The following is a 20406-nucleotide window of genomic DNA, read 5'->3' as shown; positions in this document are numbered from 1 at the left end:
GTTATAAGTTTACATACACTAAGTTGACTGTGCCTTTAAACAGCTTGGAAAATTCCAGAAAATGAAGTCATCGCTTTAGAAGCTTCTGATAGGCTAATTGACATAATTTGAGTCAATTGGAGGTGTACCTGTGAATGTATTTCAAGGCCTACCTTCAAACTCAGTGCCTCTTTGCTTGACATCATTGGAAAATCAAAAGAAATCAGCCAAGACCTCCAAAAAATTGTAGACCTCCACAAGTGTGGTTCATCCTTGGGAGCAATTTCCAAATGCCTGAATGGGACCACGCAGCCCTCATACCGCTCAGGAAGGAGATGCCTTTCGTCTCCTAGAGATGAACGTACTTTGGTGTGAAAAGTTCAAGTCAATCCCAGAACAACAGCAAAGGTCCTTGTGCAGATGCTGAAGGAAACCAGTACAAAAGTATCTATATCCATAGTAAAAAGAGTCCTATATCGACATAACCTGAAAGGTCGCTCAGCAAGGAAGAAGCCACTGCTCCAAAACCCCCATTAAAAAAAGCCAGACTACGGTTTGCAACTGCACATGGGGACAAAGGTCGTACCTTTTGGAGAAAATACCCTCTGGTCTGATGAAACAAAAATAGAACTGTTTGGCCATAATGACCATCGTTATGTTTGAAGGAAAAAGGGGGAGTCTTGCAAGCCAAAGAACACCATCTCAACCGTGAAGCACGGGGGTGGCAGCATCATGTTGTGGGGGTGCTTTGCTGCAGGAGGGACTGGTGCACTTCACAAAATAGATGGCATCATGAGGCAGGAAAATTATGTGGATATATTGAAGCAACATCAAGACATCAATCAAGAAGTTAAAGCTTGGTTGCAAATGGGTCTTCCAAATGGACAATGACTCCAAGCATACTTCCAAAGTTGTGCTAAAATGTCTTGAGGACAACAAAGTCAAGGTATTGGAGTGGCCATCACAAAGCACTGACCTCAATATTTGTGGGCAGAACTGAAAAAGTGTGTGCGCAAGGAGGCATACAAACCTGATTCAGTTACACCAGCTCTGTCAGGAGGAATGAGCCAAAATTCACCCAACTTATTGTGGAAGGCTACCTGAAATGTTTGACCCAAGTTAAACAATTTAAAGGCAATGCTACCAAATACTAATTGAGTGTATGTAAACTTCTGACCCACTGGGAATGTGATGAAAGAAATGAAAGCTGAAATAAATCATTCTCCTATTATTCTGACATTTCACAATTTTAAAATAAAGGGCTGTTCCTTACTGACCTAAGACAGGGAATTTTTACTAGGATTAAATGTTAGGAATTGTGAAAAACTGAGTTTAAATATATTTGGCTAAGGTGTATGTATACTTCTGACTTCAACTGTATCTCAGATAGGGGGAAGTGAGGCCGAAGAGGGTTTAATAAATAATCATCAACCAGTGGGTATACAGAGATTACCAGTTTACAGAGGAGTATAGAGTGCAGTGATGTGTCCTGTAAGGAGCATTGGTGGAGCACTATGTATCATGTCACATCAAATGTCTCGATCTAGAGTTTGAAATTCCAATCAAAGATATTGATGAAGAGTCTAGGAACCCTTTGGCTATTGAACTTTCATGGAATAACTTAGAAGCAACCTAAAACACTGGTATTAACAAATACTTATTTAGGCCTATATACTCTCAGAGTTTACCAAAATGCTTTACTTTCTGAGGCAATGTGCTCCTCTGACACATAGAATAATTATATCATGGGTACACACTTGGCTAGGTCAAGGTCCTATAATTTATTTTTTACAGTCCATGAATTTAGCAGTACCCCCCTCTTATTAAAAAGAATAACTAGCACATAACGTTCTGAGAACCATGTTTCTTAGAGCTTGGTGAGAGCATGTTTGTTCTATGGTTATTTTGCATACAACCTTCCCACAATTTTCTGGGCACAAGATACCCACATAACATTCTGAGAACCATAAGTTTCTTAAGTGAGAATTTCAGTACTTCAGCATAACTTTTTCTGCATGTTTACTCATAGTCCTATTTAAAGTTAATGTTCTCAGAACATTAAGAACATTTTTCATTAAAAAAAAAAGAAAAGATTGGTAACGTTCTAAGAACATGTACATTCTGTTCTCAGCTCCAACAAAACTCTCTATCCTCTGTCGTAGTAAGTGTGTTTCAGTGCGTTAGCCGATCACACTAATTGGCAACACCTGATCTTAATGAGTGCTTGTTTCCTTTTAAATGGGGTCTCTTAAAATACACACACCATGCTAGCTCCATCCTGGTGGCGCTGTGGACTAATTCCAGGGATAGAGAACAGAAAATCATAGGTTTGAGCATCGCTGACTCCATGCCACAATTTAAAAATATATATGTTTTTGCATGGTTGATGCCTAAGCAAAATAATTTCCATGTGACCTATCTGTGCTTGGAGTTCAAACCAGTTAACCCAAACTGAGCTAGCAGTGTTATTAAAAGTGTTATTAAAATATCAAGTGAAAGTTAAGTTATTTAAAACCTCCAAATAACTTATAATTTCCAGCCTCAGAACGTTAGTATATCTTCCCAGGAAAACTTTCAGAAACCATTCAAAAACATTGTCAGAACCTGCCTGCAACCTAAAAATGAACGTTCTCAGAACAAGCTAAATGTTCACTTCTGTTCTCAGAACGTTTAAAACCTTTCAGTTTTACCGGTCAGGAAACGTATGAAAAAGCAGACCATTTCTATGCTTTTACATAGATTTTCTTATAAATGTTGCCTTTTATGGCTATGAAAGAAGCCGCTCCCTTTTACATGACGCAGGACCTACTTTCAACCCAATTGGACAATAATCTATCCAATCACATTACACGTTGAAGAGCGGTATCTGAATTTTGAAAACCAGAATGGCTACTGAGGCTGTTCAAGCGTAAGTTCCTTAAGCATTTTTATCAAATTGAATAATCGTATGCGATGTATATTTCAACCCTATTCCGTAATATAGTGCCTTTCGTCAAATTATGAATCGCGGTTAACGTTAACTAGCTTTTCTTAGTTTGACTCTGAACCATCGTTTTCAGGTTGCTTGAAAGATGCGACCATGTACATTTGGATTTGTACGATGGGGCAGAGCATCAGAAGGGTGGGGAAGCGGAGTTGATGGTGCCCTACCTATCTGTGAGTAGGTTAACACCTCACCTACTTTAGACACTTTGAAATGCTTGGCCAAACAACTCGTCAAAAATGTTGGAGTTGGTCAAAGAAAAATATATGCATTTGCGTTAATTACATTTATAAGTACTATCTGTGTTGTTCAGGAGAGTCGTAGTAAACAGAAGATTTTGGGCAGACAGTTGTTTGTGCTTGATGACATGATGCAGCTTCTGGAGAGACTGGAGACAACTGACCAGCTGTTTAATGAACCATGCCCCCCAAACCCCGGTAACACACAGATACACACCCAACACATAATCAGCAATAATGCCACTCAAGATATCCCTACTTCCATGGCCTCTTATTACCACTTAATAGTACTCCGAGGGGTCGGGGAGATCCCCTTTTGTAGTACTTTTGGAAATGACTGGTCTTCTGTGTACAGGCAATGAGGCTCACAGCCGCTGGAAGGTCCTGAAGAGTGAATATAAAGAGGGTGTCCAGGAGGTGGAGGCACTCATTAGCACCTTACGGGACATGATGGACAAACTGCACCACAAACGGGACCGACTGACAAACCTGGTCACAGCACTAGAAAATAAGGTATACGTGCACTAATGATGCGTTCTCACGGGGACACACACACCCTTTAGTCTGTACGGTGACTTGCCAATTTTTTAAAAGAAAGCAACGGTCCTGTCACAATTTGCAGACTTTCAGCGGACATGGTCTTTTGTTTGGTTACTTTATCAGTCCTTTGCCATTTTTTGGATATGTGATGTCTTTCCATATCTCTCCCATAGAAAGATCTCAGCCTGCAGATGGGGGAGTCTCTCCAGACAGCCTACAATGCCTTGCGTGTGTGTGAGGGGCAGCTGGCCCAGCTGAGGGCGGAGACCGACGCCACACTGGACCGCTCGGCTGACTGGCAGCACCTGAGAGACGCGTGAGTGACAAGCAGCGCTATCCACCAATCATACATCCTTGCAGAGACGTCCTATTTCTACTCTCCCACCTCCACTAATTTGCTTTGATTTTAGTTTTGAGCTACCACACTTCCATATTGTTCACTCCGGTATTAGAACTCTCATTCAATGTCCCATTTCATAATGAATGTGAGAAAGACAAACATTTAGATTTTCCCCAGTCTAAAATCAAACCAGAACCCCTAACCTAGCCCCTTGGTAATTCCAAACGAGGGTGGGCACCTGATTGCACTGCTCCAGTCCATACTCAACTCTGTCTCCTGTCAACCAGCCTGCAGGGCTATGTGGAGGAGACACAGGGGGTGATGCAGTGTAGGCTGCTGTCGGTGGGGTCCTCAGAGCTGTGTGTGGAACTGAGGCCCCGCTCCTGTGGGTCCACCTCTGGCCAGCTGGAGCCCCTCAGACTGACTGTCACTTGGAGCCCTGATGACCACTTCCACCTCCAGGTAAACAATACAGCTGACCTCCGACCTGGGTGGTATTCATTAGGAACCAAACAAAATGTATAGGGACCTTCTTGAATTTGTCCAATACAAACTCTTGTTTTAGTTGCTTAAAGTTTTCAGTTTCGAGTAATCGGTTTCCATGGCAAAACATTTTGCTACGCGACAAATTAATACACTCCTGGTTTGGTTTCTGGTCCTTACACATATTTTCCATAGCTCCTGGTCCGGTTCCATCCTAGTTCCTACACCTCTTCTCCTTAGCTCCCCCTGAGCCCCTTTGTATTCATTGTGTTCTAGATGGGAATCATTGTTAGATGTAGCCAAGTAAGATATCTGTCTACATTATTTATCTGTTTTTGGCACCTATTGAGAAAATAACATTCTTTGCCACCATTAGTCACAACCCCCACTTTGTCCCTCTCTCCCTCCTTCTAGGTGTATCAGGGTATTGCAGGGCTGTTAGAGGTGTCAATGAAGGGTTGCCTTTCTCATCTCAGTGCTGCCATGCTGGAGGTCATGCAGTGCTACACCAGCCAGGGAGAGATGCTGGCTGAGATTCAGGCCCTGCATTCCAGGTACACACACGGTGCCTACAAAGATCAGTCAGTGATGATAGAAGCGAGACCCTTGATGTTCAATGATAAAGTGGAATGATGTTTCTTTCTGAGATCGAATCCTGTTGCTGTTTGAATGGCATTACCACATTATCTGAAGCAGCCGTCAGACTATATCCCACTGCCTCTCTTGGAGAGGGCTCATTAAGACACACACACTTACAAAAACCAATGTATACAGTCGATCAGATCAACACACTCAAACTGAGCAATTTCTGCAAACTAAAACGTGGAGTAGCACTCAACAACCATAACTTGCTCAGCTACGAACCCAACAAAGATTGTTTTTAATGACCCCTGACAGAATATCTTCAGTATTCTGAACTACTCAGTTCTACTGAAGGTGAGTAGAAGTTGCCAGCCAATATTGAGTACCTTTTCCAATGCATTCTCAATCACACTAGAACACTTTATGTTCATAATATTGCTTATACTCCAACACTTCTAAGCAAGAATTAGTCTGTGAGACCTTATTCGTATCTGTGGACATTTTCATATTCCAAACACAATGGCACGTGATGACGATTTCATTCTTTAACACCTGTGTTTGACATGGTGAGTATTTCTCCTGTGTGTAGGTTTGCCATAGACTGGCGTCCAGGCCAGAGACTGCTCGTGTTCCTGAAGACTGCCTCTACTGTGTGTAACCTGAGGGTGGAGGAGGGCTACCCCTCCAGAGGCACAGCTACACTCATCTCTGTACGCAGGGACGGAGAACTGGTCGACAATGCTGTCCTACAGGTAAAACGTCCATCGCCATTACCTGTTTATTGATGTATTGAATCCCATTGAAATGGTATTAGCAAACACCTTTTTAGCAAAGATGGAGCACTGTCCTTGCCCTTCTAGTTATCTACCCTTAAACATTAATTATTTTGTTCTTGAAGTTATTTACCCTCTGGGTTCAGTATTTCTTTTGGAGATCCCCTTAAAATTGGAAATCCACAGCTACAAACAACCACGTAAGTGATATTGATTTTTACATTCCATTCCGTTACAATGTGAGACATGTTGTTTGAATTTGCAGCCTCCCCAGAAGACCCTCTCTCTGAGAGAGTGGCTGGAGTTCCTCTCCTCCAGTCCGAACGTCTGACCATCCTCTCTCTAGTCTACACAGAGGAAGTGGCTGTTTCTCTCCATGATCACTAAATGGCGCTCTTGCCTCTGTAATATGTAAATATTAGGAATGTAACAATTTACTGATGCATCGGTCCTGGTTCAAATGTTTTAAGATACTAGTGCAGGAGCCCAAACCAATCTAAATGTAAGTGTGCGTCGGTCAGAACTGATTCAAATGTTACAATCGTCAGTTCACTGGTGTTTTTCACTCATTGTTTTATTCCAAAAATACCTCTTATGTGTTATGACTGAGTTAATGCGTCCTCCTTTAGTTCAGTAGGCTATTGAACTTTTATGTATGTAACTGTGTATGACTGTCGGATAATTGTGAGCACAGTGCAGGTAGAGACAGCTGCATGCGCCAACTAGAGGTAGGCCTATCCCTGTTCCAATAGGCTGTTCGTACATCAGCGCGGCACCTTCAGCATTCAGATGCTTTGAAAATGGCTTTCACAATGTCATCATAGGGTTTATTAGTTGAGTGACAACCAATGTAATTTGCTGGGACATTGTTACCAAATGCTATGTATAATAGTTTTTTTTTACTGGAGTTGTGTAGTCTATCGGATTGGACACACCTCGCATCGAACTGCTGATTGGCGTTTTCAATCATTCCGATTTTTAGATTGTTCAGGTCACCATAATAGATTGTGTATTTTTTATTTTTTTTAAACAGTCAGTGCATTTGGTCATTTCTACATGAATGGGGTCATTTCATAAAGGCCCTCAATCATTTTTGAGAGCTGCGCATGGTCACACACATTGGTCAGAGCAGAATAAGCTCCATAAAATTCCAAACGGTCTAAACCATTTGCTTTTGAAACTGTTAAAATCCAATGCTACATTATATTAAATGCCATGCTAATTTGTGAAGATAAATATTGACCTAGTACAAGCTCAACATGTTTTATCTGCAAAAATGACAAATTAATGAGTGGGTGACGGTAATTGCAGATTTGTTTTTAAAAACTGGGGGGACAAAAAGCATAAATTGCCCTAATCTGATGATAGTGGAGTGGTAGATGCTCAGTCTGCCCTATGGCTCAGCTCATGTGCCTATATCATTGATATTGACACACAATCACTAGCAGAGGAACTCTCAGCTTATGGAAGTAATCTCAGAAAGATCCAGCTCAGATAGGCCCAGCTCCTGAGCTCTAATCATTAGCAGATATTATTTTTAAATTGAAAAATAATGTGTTCATACAACGACAAAAATACTAAATAGAAACAAATCGCATCAATTCATTCCCCTAATCAAACCGAATCATTTAAGACTTTAAACATATCGTTCCTGTATCATATCATAGCCCATGTAGCTATCTAGATGCGTATCGAATCATTCATGAAGGGAGAGCTGCACATCCCTAGTAAATATCTCATAACTATCTAATGTTGCTCTGTTTTGTCTTCTAGCTGTATCTGTTGTCTTGTCTATGTATTGTTGTAACAATATTACGACTCGCATGTAAATAAATAACATACGATTTTGGTGAAAATGTTTTTGGTTTTCTTCATATTTAGACTTAAAGAAAAGGTGGAAAATAAATAAATCACATTGTGACGAATGAAGAGTGCAAGTTTTATTTCTTTATCAAAGTGTATGCTCTTCTAGTCATCAGCACCCCTATAACTACTAGAGTAGTAACTATGTACACTGTACATTATTTTGCTCCCTGTAGGCTGACAGCATGTGGTTAGATAATCTATGGGTTGACAGACAGAGCCTATGGCTCTGGATAAAGTCAACCCTGAAAGCTGTCAAAAGCCTGAAGAGAAATGGCCTGAGATCTGAGATGGGTCTTCAATGGCTTCCACAGGTAATGTTATATTTCTTTCCACCTGACTTTGTAACTTAACGTACAAGCTGTTGACAACCTGCTCTCGTATTCTTGAAAAGACATGCCCTTTGGTGGTTTGTCTGAGCTACTTGGCACTTCAACTTGAGAGCCTGCTCTCCCTCGTTTTTCACACTGTCACAGTTAACCTCCCTGCTTCATGCTTCGTTCCTCATTCCTCACCTGCTGACTATCAATTGGCTACCTGGGATGCAGCAGGCGGGGCCAATGTCGGAGCTGTGAAAAGTTGCTTATGTGAACGGTTTGACACACTTCTGATCCAAGTGTGCAGCAGCTTCTGCAGTTATTAGGTTACATTCTCCTCCTCACTTTGGGGTTGGGTGGTTTGATAATCCTTTTCATAGATCAGATTCCACTCCACTGTGGACGCAAGTGAAAGGGATCTTGTTTTTCTGTCTTCAATGTGATACAGTAGTCTCACCAATCAGCATCAGTCGTACTTTGTTTTTGTCCCCAGTAATACCCGTGTCTAGTCACTGGGAGCTCCCTAGCTTTCCCTAGGGCAGTTTTAAACAGACAATTACTTGTTTATGTTATAGAGGTGTTTAACAGTTATAGTGCATTCGGATAGTATTCAGACCTCTTGACTTTTTCCAAATTGTTATGTTGCAGCCTTATTCTAAAATGGATAAACAAACATGTTCTTAATCAATCTACACAATACCCCTTAATGACAAAGCAAAAACAGGTTTTTAGACATTTTTGCAAATGTATTAAAAAACATTTTAAACTATACCTTACTTACATTAGTATTCAGACCCTTTGCTATGAGACTCAAAATTGAGCTCAGGTGCATCCTGTTTCCATTGATCATCCTTGATGTCTCTACAACTTGATTGGAGTCCACCATTGGTATATTCAGTTGATTTGACATGATTTGGAATGGCACATGCTTGTCTATATAAGGTCCCACAGTTGACAGTGCATGTCAGAGCAAAAACCTGAAGGTCCCAAAGAACACCCTGGCCTACATCATTCTTAAATGGAAGAAATTTGGAACCACAAAGACTCTTCCTAGAGCTGGCCGCCCGGCCAAACTGAGCAATCGGGGGAGAAGGGACTTGGTCAGGGAGGTGTCCAAGAACCCGCTGGTCACTCTGACAGGGCTCCGGTGTTCCTCTGTGGAGATGGGAGAACCTTCCAGAAGGACAACCATTTCTGCAGCACTCTATCAATGAGGCCTTTATGGTAGAGTGGCCAGACGGAAGCCAATCCTCAGTACAAGGCACACAACAGCCTACTTGGAATTTGCCTAAAGGCACCCAAAGGACTCTGACCATGGAAAAAGATTCTCTGGTCTGATGAAACCAAGATTGAACTCTTTGGCCTGAATGCCAAGCGTCATGTCTGGAGGAAACATGCCACCATCCCTATGTTGAAGCATGGTGGTGGCAGCATCATGCTGTGGGGATATTTTTCAGCTGCATGGTCTGGGACACTTGTCAGGATCGAGGTAAAGATGCACAGAGCAAAGTACAAAGATCCTTGAATAAAAACCTGCTCCAGAGCGCTCAGGACCTCAGACTAGGGCGAATGTTCAATTCCCAACAGGACAACGACGTAAGCACACAGCCAAGACAACGCAGGAGTGGCTTCGGAACAAGTCCCAATGTCCTTGAGACCCAGTCAAAGCCCGGACTTGAACCTCATATAACATCTCTGGAGAGACCTGAAAATAGCTGTGCAGCGATGCTCCCCATCCAACATCACAGAGCTTGAAAGGATCTTCAGAGAAGAATGGGAGAATCTCCCCAAATACAGGTGTGCTTTGCTTGTAGCAACATACCAAAGAGACTGTAATTGCTGCCAAAGGTGCTTCAAGAAAGTACTACGTAAAGGGTCTGAATTCTTATGTAAATGTGATATTTCCAGGTTTACAAATAAACAAAATTGCAAAAAATTCTCAACCTGGTTTTGCTTTGTCATTGTGGTATTGTATGTAGATTTTGATTAAGGCTGTAACAAAAATGTGGAAAAAGTCTAGGGGTCTGAATACTTTCCAAATGCGCTGTATGTACAGTATATTACAAATTGCTCTCATTAATGAGAACCTTGTGTCCATGGAAATGTTCTTACCCATACATAATTATTACATAATCCAGCTTCTAACCTACGATTTGTCTGCAGGACTGTAGTTCATTGACTTTTGCTAACCAAATTATTGTCTTTACATTCAGTATGTTTTTCATCCGAGCACTAGTGTCATACCTTTACTTGGTAACAATTACCGGGCAGATAGCGCTCAACAATTCTGCATTTTGGTTAGCTACAGTATATTTGAATATTGGCTACAATGCGGAACACTACTTTGTGGTTGTGGTCATGACGGGATGCGGAAACAAAACAGGAACATGAGAAATGTTTTGAGTGGAAGATGTACACCTGCTTGTAGTGTGTTCTGTGAAATAATTATAGACAAGACATTGAGGTACAGCAATAATCTGTTACTATTGATGGGGCTACTGCTTTATCTTGGCCAGGTCGCAGTTGTAAATGAGAACTTGTTCTCAACTGGCCAACCTGGTTATATAAAGGTGAAATAAAAAAATTACTGTCAGCATGTCCTTTCAAATAAATTAATCACAAGGTCAAAGTGCACTGGTTTACTCAAATCTGAAATGTATTCTATAATTAAGACCTAATCCAAGCAAATGTACAGCCTTGGCATTGGTCAGTACGAACTGTTATTCCCACTTTAGTGTTGTGTCAGCATCCTCAGTGAGTGTTGTGACGTGGGTGACCTGTGGCTTACTGATTACATAGCACAGCCCTCTAAAAGCTAGGTGAGCTAGGTCTCTCCAACCCAGTCACAGACAGATATAGAATAACAAAATCGGTACTACAGAAAAAGATCACACAAAGGAATTCAAATAAGTATTTTTTTTGTATAATGCCTTCATTACATAAAACATTTTTTAAATACAGTTCTGTATGTTATTTTTTGTATGCATACACTCCATTTGTATTTTACACATTTGTACCCACACATTTATAACTATGAGCATTAGAGAATTTCATCTTAACAAAAAAATATATATATTATACACATTTTTCAAACATTTCAAGTAAGCTTATTGACGTTTGTAGCTAGATATATACAAATTTGTACAAACTCAGTTTGGAATATGATTAAGTTTACAACACTGCACATATTTAACTAATCATTTACAGTCATGATAAAACAGAGCAGATGGCTTTAAAATGCATCTAACAGACTCTTGGAAGGAACCAGGCCTAGTTGGACATAGTAGTAAGGCCCAATTGCTGATTTTGGTTCAGCTCAACCGACAAATGGTCTCTGGCCCCCTCAGACCGGCTGGTGTAGAGGGGGCACTTGTTCTGGGCAGTTTTGAGCTGTGACCACCCCAACCTCCAAAAATAATTTATGTAGAGGGCTTTGTCTCCCTACTCTCCATGGGTCTATTGGCCTTATCCCTATCAGTTGTCAATCACTGTCTTTTGGTCATGTCATTGGCTGATGCGCACATCAGTCAACTCGGAGGCGGGTGTCCCTGAAGGGAGCAAGCGAGCTGACGGAATCAGATCCCCTGTCACCTCCCCCAACTTGCCCCGCCCCTTAGCCGCCCAACCACCACTGTCCGTGAGGTGGAGATGGGCGACGAGTCCAAAACGGGTTTTCTTGTCATCAGTGGTGACAGTCTTATACGTCGATGCGGAAGGACAGCAGCTTCTCTGAGTGCATGTTGTTGAGTGTGCGCAGGTCGGGCATCTTGAGCAGCAGCTTGGTGAAGCGAGAGGCGTCGCAGGGGTTGCTCTTGCTGACCAGGGCACGCAGCACTCTGATCAGAGACTCCTGAAGCAGCTCCACAGAGTTGAGGTTCTCGATGCCTGAGCGATCTGAAAGAGGACAGAGAGGAAAGAGAGCACCGTTAGACTACTTAACACTTTAGGACAGACCATTACTATGCCATAACAGTGAGTGATTTTTGAAGATTCAATGTTCCCCATCAATTTTTTCGGTGCTTAGCAAATTTCAGGTCTGCTGAGCGCAAACTTCAACATTGTGAAAATTCTGTGCAACTTCCAGCTCGCATTTACTGGGAACACTGAGGCTGTATCCGCTTTAAGTAACAGTGTCAGACAGTGGTCAAGTAGGCTACTGTGGCTATTTGATAATAATGTAGGCCTACGAGAATGGACTCCCATCAAAAACAACGGAAAAAATGCATTCCATAACATTTTAACATGGAAATGGCTGTTCTATCATTCAGCCTAAAGTAGCAGCCTATGTGTGGTGTTCAATGTAGGCCAAATTGCATTGCTTGACTGAAAATGTTGTGGTGTTGTTTGATGAAACCACTTTCCAAAATATTACAGAGAATCAGACAAATGATGCTACTGCCTATAGGCTACTTAGCTTATTTAAGACTCTCTCAAAATACAACACTGCTCCTTTAAGACAAAAAAAAAGTTATTTATCCAAATCCCTCTTTAAAGATGTCTAGAAATGTACATGGTTTGTGCTCTTGTAGGAAGCATTCACTCCCCCATTGCTGAATACATATGATCTATAACTGGGCTAATAACTCCTTAACTATCAAAGGATATGAACAAATGTACACACGTGGCTGCATGCAGCTCTTGCTTTGTCCTCAAAACAAGCGCATCTACTCTTGACTGCTCATGCTGTTAACACAGTCCAGTTCAAAGTGAATGGCACAGATCCATATATGGCAATGGTCTATTTGCATATAGGCCTACTGCATTTCTGATTGGTTATGCCACACCGGTCTGTGTAGAGTATGAGCTGAGTTGTGCATGTCAATGCAATAGAATCCTACTCCGATGCGTTCTGCCTACAACAAAATCTCTTGCATAGTTAATTTTGCATACTAAGTCTTGCATAGTTTGTTTAGTTTCGGTATGTTGCATTTATAATGGCTAATATTTATTTGATTCCATCACAATTCCCACAGTAAATGGAAACGTTGATGGTGTTAACTAAGGGGGGAAACTCTAGAAAGTTGAGTGAAGTTCAATCTCACGCTTCTCTGCGCGGGCTGTTATTTCTTCTGAGCGGCAGTCCCGTGGGAACATTGGTCATGGTGATTTACTGGCAGGACAAGTACAGTACTTGAGCTCTAACTGCTTAAATAGGTTGTTAAAGTAAATAATAAGGCTTCTCATTGTTCTTACCTGCAGACACTAGCACTACAGCGGTGAAGAGACCCAGCTCCTCGGCTGTGAGCTCTAGGGAGTTGAGCTTCTCGCTGAATTCAAACATGGTGCCTAGCAGGCCTCCCATGCCCATTCCCTTCAGTGCCTCCAGGCTGTAGGTGGTACCCGAGATGAAGGTGACAGTCTGCTCCTTCACGTTGAAGAGGGAGGCAAAGCGCACCATCAAGACCTGTAACAGAAGCAATGGAAAAGTGAGTGGGTGTTGAGTCATTGTATCTTCTCAATACAGTACAGCTGTGAGTATTTTTGTTTATCACTGTATGAAGTTTCTTTGCATATCTGTTTGCACACATTTCACGGATGTCTACCTCAAAGGTGCCGGCCTTGAGCAGGGTGACTTGGTCGTTCTCGGAGAGTGCACTGAACCCTGGAATGTGCTTTGCAAACTCCACCACCTCACGCACAGCCGGCGTGAAGCTGAGCGAGAAGTCCTCCCAGATTTCCTGGGGGGTCTTGTTTGGTTCGGCTTGGGGGAACATGTTCATTGGACATGCCTGGAGGACCGAGGAGAACCGTAATCAGCATTTTCCTATATGCTATGACTACTTGCCACTATTATTGACAATCTTTGACATCAAGATCTTTTCTATGTTGCTGTTCTGTTCAGTGACTCACCAGCACAATGTCCTTGTGGTTTTTCCATTGGAAGTTCTGGCCCTGGGGGACGCTGCTAGTCTCAATGCTTTGGTGGCTCCCGAACAGGTTGCTGTTGTGGAACTGCTTGCCGTTGTTCTGGTGATGTCTGTCAGACATGGCCAGGAAGCCATGGTTCTGGAGGGCCACGTTGTTGTTGTGGTGGTAGATTGTGTTGGTGCTGTTCTGGTGGTAGCCAGCAGGACAGTAGTTTGAGCCCCAGTTGTCCACCTCTCCGTTATGCAATCTCGCAGAATCGCCCAGCTTGTCGTGGGCGTAAACAAAGGTCTCACGGTGCGCCCGGGCAATAGCCGTTATGGTGCAGTCCACCCCAGGGCTGGGGCACAGGGGTGGAGAGCTGGCCAACAGTGGCGGGCTTTGGTTGGATGGTGGGGGCAGAGGGGAAGCAGGGGCTTGTACTGGAAGAGAGGGGGAAGGGGCAAAAGGCAGGGCCTGGGGCTGGAGTGCCACAGTCAGACCCGGGCAGGGAGAAGAGGAAGTGGGAGAAGGGGGAGAGTTGTGAGTCAGGCTGGCCAGCTGGAACTCGTTTTGCATGTTGTTCATGCTGTTCATGGTGCTCTGCATCTCTGCCAGCATGCGCTGCTTCTCACGCTTGGGTATTCTGCCAAAGCGAACAGCTGGGGAGAGAGAAAGAGACATGTTGAGTCAACAGCAGTAACAGGGATGAGAGTGTAGTAGAACTATTAAACCTTTTTTGTGGCTGCATGTGTCATGTTTTAGCATATGAAGCTGTACTTACCATCGCGGGACATGCCCACGGACAGACACTTTTTGAAGCGGCACTGCTGGCAGCGGTTGCGGTTAATCCTCATGATGGTGCAGGTTTCGTTCTTCAGGCACTTTTTGTACTGGATGTTCTGCTGGATACTGCGTCGGAAGAATCCCTTGCAGCCCTCACAGGCATGGACCCCATAGTGGAAGCCTGAGGCGACGTCTCCACACACTTTACACAGCAGCACCATCCCATTCAGTTCTGTTACAAACATAAAGAGGACTTAAAGCTGTAGTTCCAGGAATGACAGATAGGGGTGCACAATCTGGATTCATATAAAGTATTGGGGTTCTGGTATGGGGGTCTACTCACTGGTAAGGCTTGCCACGGACTTGCTGGGGGAGCAGCGAGAAATGCTGCTGTCATTACGACCCCTAAGCCTTGGGGACCCTCCGGAGCCGGAAGAGGAGTTGCCATCATCACCATTGGAGGAGCTGGAGCTGCCACTGCTGGAGTAGGCATTGGAGAAGCCCTGGGAGCCGTTGGGGGAGGGAGGGAAGGAGGCTCCAAAGGAGTTCTCGCTGTACACAGACACTGGGCTGGTGCGGTTCGGTGAGCAGCCACTGGAGCCGATGTAGGAGATTACGCCCCCTGGCGACAAAAGAAAGAGCGGGAGGACTGCTTGTTAGAATGGATGCGAGGTTTAAAAACAGTGAGATAATTTAATTGGTCACATTTAGTGCTCTGTTCTTTGACACTCTAACCATTGGATATCAGTCAACTGCCAGTGAGGACCGATGGAAACTAAAACAGAGGAGGTAAAGAGGAAGAGGGTTGGAGAGAGGACGCCCACTGGTTAGGATTGATATTGCGGCCATTCATGTTCATTGACAAAAAAACGTGGGAGCGGCTGCAACTTTGTATAATTCTATACATTCCAAATGGTCCCGAAGCTACCCAGGACAATTATGGAAGGAAACCGTGGCAATGTTATGATAACCATAGTGACAGAGTGACTGCGGAGAGTCCAAGAGGACAAGTGGCTGGGAAGAAAACACTGCTTTCCAGGAAATGTTGGCAGGAAATGCTGCCCTGACTGGCTTTCTGTTTATTTTTCTAGTTCAGATGTGGTCACCACTCTTTCCAAAACAGAGGCCTTGACCACAGAGTACATTTTATAGGAAGCCATAAGGGCAAGATTGTCCTGTGTGGGTTGTACCACGTGAGCAAGCATCACCTACAGAACATTCTTGACATTACAGAAGAAGCCATTGCAGCATGGAGAATGATCACATTCTTTTTGGATACTGCCCAATGGCACAGACAGTGCTATTGCTGTTGTGCAGTCTCATTGGCCAGACATAGCCACCCACACGAGTGGATTTAGATACTCTCTCTCTCTCTCTCTCTCTCTCTCTCTCTCTCTCTCTCTCTCTCTCTCTCTCTCTCTCTCTCTCTCTCTCTCTCTCTCTCTCTCTCTCTCTCTCTCTCTCTCTCTCTCTCTCTCTCTCTCTCTCTCTCTCTTTGTTGGAACTGTCCTGACAACTTTTACTTGCCCTACTTCCCTTTCTCTCCAACTCTCCCTTTACACTCTCCTTGAAACTCTGTTATTCTCTCTCCAAACCCCCTGCCCTCTGCCCTCTTTTTTTGCTCATACTCTGTTTCTCTTCTCCCTCTCCCTCTCTCACTTTCATTCTCTTTCTCCCTCCTGCTTGTTCTAATCCAGCGGTCTCAGTTTCTCCCGCTGTGAAGGCTAATTCTCACAAGTTCCGTTCAAGGATCACGTTTCACCACAGCTGGCCACCCACACACCAACTCGTGCCCGGTCGCCGGGGGGTGCCATGCACATGGCTACCAGGAATGGCTAATCGCTTTTAAAATGCCAAATGGTGTGCCCCGCCCTTTTCCACACACAGCATCCCTGCCGAAACCCGAATCTACAAAGCATGTGCCCAAGACTTTCTGCACTTCCTGTTGACTCCAATTAACCTGTGCTCTAATACCAGATCAACTGTATTGTGTTGTTGTTAGGGGATAATGTGTTGTTGTTAGGAGATTATACGTTTTTGTGAGGAGATAATGTGTTGTTTTAAGGAGTAATTTGCAGGACATTTTATTGTGTTGTTGAGGCTTTAATTGTGATGCCCTTAAACCGTCTTTATGATTTAATTTCCCCGCATTGATGGCAAGCTGCCCACCTACTGTATGTTTGGGTGGGGCCTATTGAAGGATGGGATCATTGTTTTGTGCTTAACAAAACCAAACTCTATACTTCTTTCTGCGAGCCTGACATTTAAAACTGGATGAATTCCAATTTCCTGATTGAACAAACAGTGAGAGAATGTTTGTCTGTTCTGTTCCTTTTGAGACATTCCAATCTCAGAATCCAGCCAGCCAGGCAGCCCTGGAGGAAAAACATAATTCACTGTGGAATGGAACATAAGGTCTTATAGGGTCACTGGGTCAGGTGTCACCACAACACGTGCACTTCCTTGTCCTGCCTGGTGCTATAGTATTAATGCTCCTCCCTCTCTCTCCACTGCATGTTTTCACTCCCTTTGCTCTGTCTTCCACCTCCTGACTATCTATCCCCAAATAATGTATTATCCACAATAACCAATCAGTGAGTGGAAGATAAGATTGCTTTTGTATCCAAATCAATAACTTGCCATGTTAAACCAACACTTGTAAAGTCAACGTGAAATGAAGAAAACACATCAATAGATATAGCTCTGAATATTGAACTAGTCTTAGTGAGTAAACATACATTCAGAGTGAGGTATTTGAAAGAAATGTAATAGTTCATCGAAAGCTATGCATGGGAGAGTCATGGAATGGAAACGGGTTGGACTGCAGACTTGCGTTGCTTGAGGAGCAGCACTAGTGTAGGCTGGCTGGAATACATTCTAGTCACGCCCTTACTCAACGTGCGCTCCTCCAACAGCAGGTTATTCAACGAGGCTGGCAAACTGACTGGCTGGGCAATACACCCCCCATGGAACACGCCAACTGTTTCTAGGACAGCCTCACGTTCCCTCCCGCCTGGCGCTATCCATGGTACCTAATAGACAGTCAATTCCCACAATATACTCCTTAGATAACCTAATGTCATTTACAACATACTTGCTGAATATAGCTGAAAAGCTTGGCATCTATCTATGTTTTCACTTTGCTATGTTGTAGCTGTACAATATAATTGTATGTATTGAAAATGTATTTTCTCTGAACCTATATTCAAATGAATGAACCTATAAATGCTTTATTAGACCTACTATCGCCTTGCCCTAATAATAATATAATAAAGGCAAGCTCGTTATTTTGGACATCTTAGATATCGAAAGGGAATGTCCCAATCACCCTGCAAGTATTTGGTTATGTCTGTGTAATTATGTCAGCAACAATAAGTTATGATGCCTTACATAAATGTTCGTGTCCCACGTTTCAATCTAACACGTGACTGAATGATGTCCTGATCGAATCGCAATAATTACACCCGCCAGCTATCCAATAGCAGTGCACACATGGCATCCAAGACCGCTTCACCCATGGGACTCTGACGAGAAATTATGCAATGAGCTTGCTCTCTATACGGATGGAGATTGGTGGAGAACGGTGAATGAAAACAAAACGCACATGGCTAGCTTGGCGGGCCATGTGAATTGGGAAAAAAACATGCGCGGATGTCTGCATCAAAGGGATGTCCGTCCACCTTACATGACCTACTTCCCCCGAACTATTTTAGAGCACTGTCTCAAACCATGATGTTCTACCTACCACACGTACACCATCAAACAATGTATAGTACTTTAAATATTTAGATAACTTATAGGCTATTGCAAACTCCACGATACAACATTTCTTAATTTTGATTTTACTGTGGCCAGTAATTCGACCTTGACAATGACAATTAATGAAGAACGGTTGGGGTAATAAATATATAGGCTACAGTCATGATAACACACAATCATCAGTGAATTCAAAATAAACACTATGAGGAATAGGCCTACTTCAAGCCTCATCAGCCATGGACTGAGGTTTGGCATGAGGAGAACTGTACAGAGACCCATTGAACTTTCCCCCATCTAGTGTTGAATCACAAGGACGATTCCATCAGCCACGTAAGTTCCATATACACAAGTGTCTCTACTTAATCGACAGGTGTACATCAATACAATTACAACTCATCATTGATTTAAGCATTACGGACTGATAAACAACTAAATGTAAAGAGCTTCAACAGACTGCCAAAAAGCCAGGTAGCCAAAACTATATGCGTAAACCACATAACCCCATTAGACACGCATAACATGATAATCCTGAATTATATGTACCTGTATTGTTGTTATTTGTGTCCATTGCTGTTGTCGCCATCCTGGGCTCCAAAACATTCATATAGATATCGGTGAAAATAGAAAACAGTTTAGGAAAGGATCAATTCCCTTCTGGCTAGGTTCTTGGCAAAAATAAGGTCCTCTTCTCTGTTATAACGATGTCATTATGTTCCTCTTTATAATAAAAGCTCTATTTGAGTTCGAATACCCATTACAATACTTAAGAACCAAGGTTAATAAACTACCAAAGGATGGTAAGTTCCCGCGTAATGTTAAACACTTCTCTGTGAGCACTGCCAGCGAAAACAATTACGAAAAGCGTCTATGCTGTCACTGGCTCTATCCGTGTAGGTCTGACCGCAGTTCCCAAGCTGGTCTGGTTTTTCTGTTTCCCTCGTCCTTAGGAAAGGAACGAGGACGCACTGCATGCCTGCTCTCACGGGGCTGAAAACGGGACCATGTGACCCCCGGGGAGTGCCTCGTGTCCCAGTGACACACTTTTTCTCCGAACACATCAGCTTTTCTTTTAAACCCAATGCGCACATGGAGATGGTAACTCCTACTAAAATGGCTACGAAAAATGTGGGGAAATAATATTTTAACGCTACCATTTTTAACTATAGGGGATAGGACAGACATATGCACAATATTTAATATAACCAAATGCGCAAAGCCATGGCACAAGTTCCATCTATCATTCAAATAGCGTCTAATTTGGATCTAATTGGACGTGTCTTTATATACTGGCTCACAAAGGGCGCCCCTTTTCATGTCTGGTGGGAATGTGGACGTGACCACAGACATTCATTTGATACAATGAAAATAATAATGCAACCTTTTGTGAAGCGATGAACATTGCATTTCAAACATCGTAATATGATCAATAACAACGATGAGCTTTTATTCAGCTTTTCTGGCAGCATTGCACGCGATGGGAATGGGGTGATGGTGGTATAGAATACAAAAATAAAACTGTCCAAAAATAATTGCAGACAGTATCATAACACCTTACTTATTACCATTTTATAACCAGTGTTTTTGTAATAGGAAAACTCTGCAGGATCAAAAGGAACATGATATGCCTGCATATAATGCGCACCATTTCTGCCAGACTGTTTAGAGCGCCCCACTCTATTCTACTCTGTGTATATTGTCCTCATGCCCCCACATTGTGCTGCTGTGGGTACATGTAACGATCACCTAGCCCAATTCTGCGACTTCCCCTGAAGATCTCATTTATTTCCCATTATACGCAGCTACAGTAGCACATTTGGTTCATTGGAAGTTGTGAGAACGTATGTTTGTGGTTTCCAATTGGTTCTGTGAACGAACCCATACGTTTCCTGCCTGGTAAAATTGAATGTTCAGTACATAT

General features: G+C 42.9%; 2 protein-coding genes across 2 annotated transcripts; one reads left to right on the top strand and one right to left on the bottom strand.

The window, feature by feature from the left end:
- Positions 1 to 2772: 2772 nt before the first annotated feature.
- On the top strand, positions 2773 to 7844 carry LOC124000020. Its single transcript, XM_046306108.1, has 9 exons — positions 2773 to 2887; positions 3039 to 3135; positions 3276 to 3399; positions 3557 to 3714; positions 3915 to 4057; positions 4369 to 4543; positions 4979 to 5118; positions 5736 to 5898; positions 6185 to 7844. Exons 1-9 carry the CDS (start codon positions 2865 to 2867, stop codon positions 6248 to 6250), a joined length of 1089 nt encoding a protein of 362 aa, XP_046162064.1. The 5' UTR covers positions 2773 to 2864; the 3' UTR covers positions 6251 to 7844.
- Positions 7845 to 11094: 3250 nt separating this feature from the next.
- Positions 11095 to 19482, bottom strand: LOC124000580 (nuclear receptor subfamily 1 group D member 1-like). Its single transcript, XM_046307063.1, has 7 exons — positions 19032 to 19482; positions 15073 to 15351; positions 14728 to 14961; positions 13950 to 14605; positions 13643 to 13828; positions 13293 to 13503; positions 11095 to 11993 (listed from the first exon to the last, which is right to left on the bottom strand). The coding sequence occupies exons 1-7, from the start codon at positions 19090 to 19092 to the stop codon at positions 11797 to 11799; spliced, it is 1824 nt and encodes a 607-aa protein (XP_046163019.1). The 5' UTR covers positions 19093 to 19482; the 3' UTR covers positions 11095 to 11796.
- Between the last annotated feature and the right edge of the window lie 924 nt (positions 19483 to 20406).

Source organism: Oncorhynchus gorbuscha, linkage group LG16 (assembly GCF_021184085.1).
Source record: "Oncorhynchus gorbuscha isolate QuinsamMale2020 ecotype Even-year linkage group LG16, OgorEven_v1.0, whole genome shotgun sequence".
Taxonomy (NCBI): Eukaryota; Metazoa; Chordata; class Actinopteri; order Salmoniformes; family Salmonidae; genus Oncorhynchus; species Oncorhynchus gorbuscha.
This window is presented reverse-complemented; position numbering and strand designations above follow the sequence as displayed.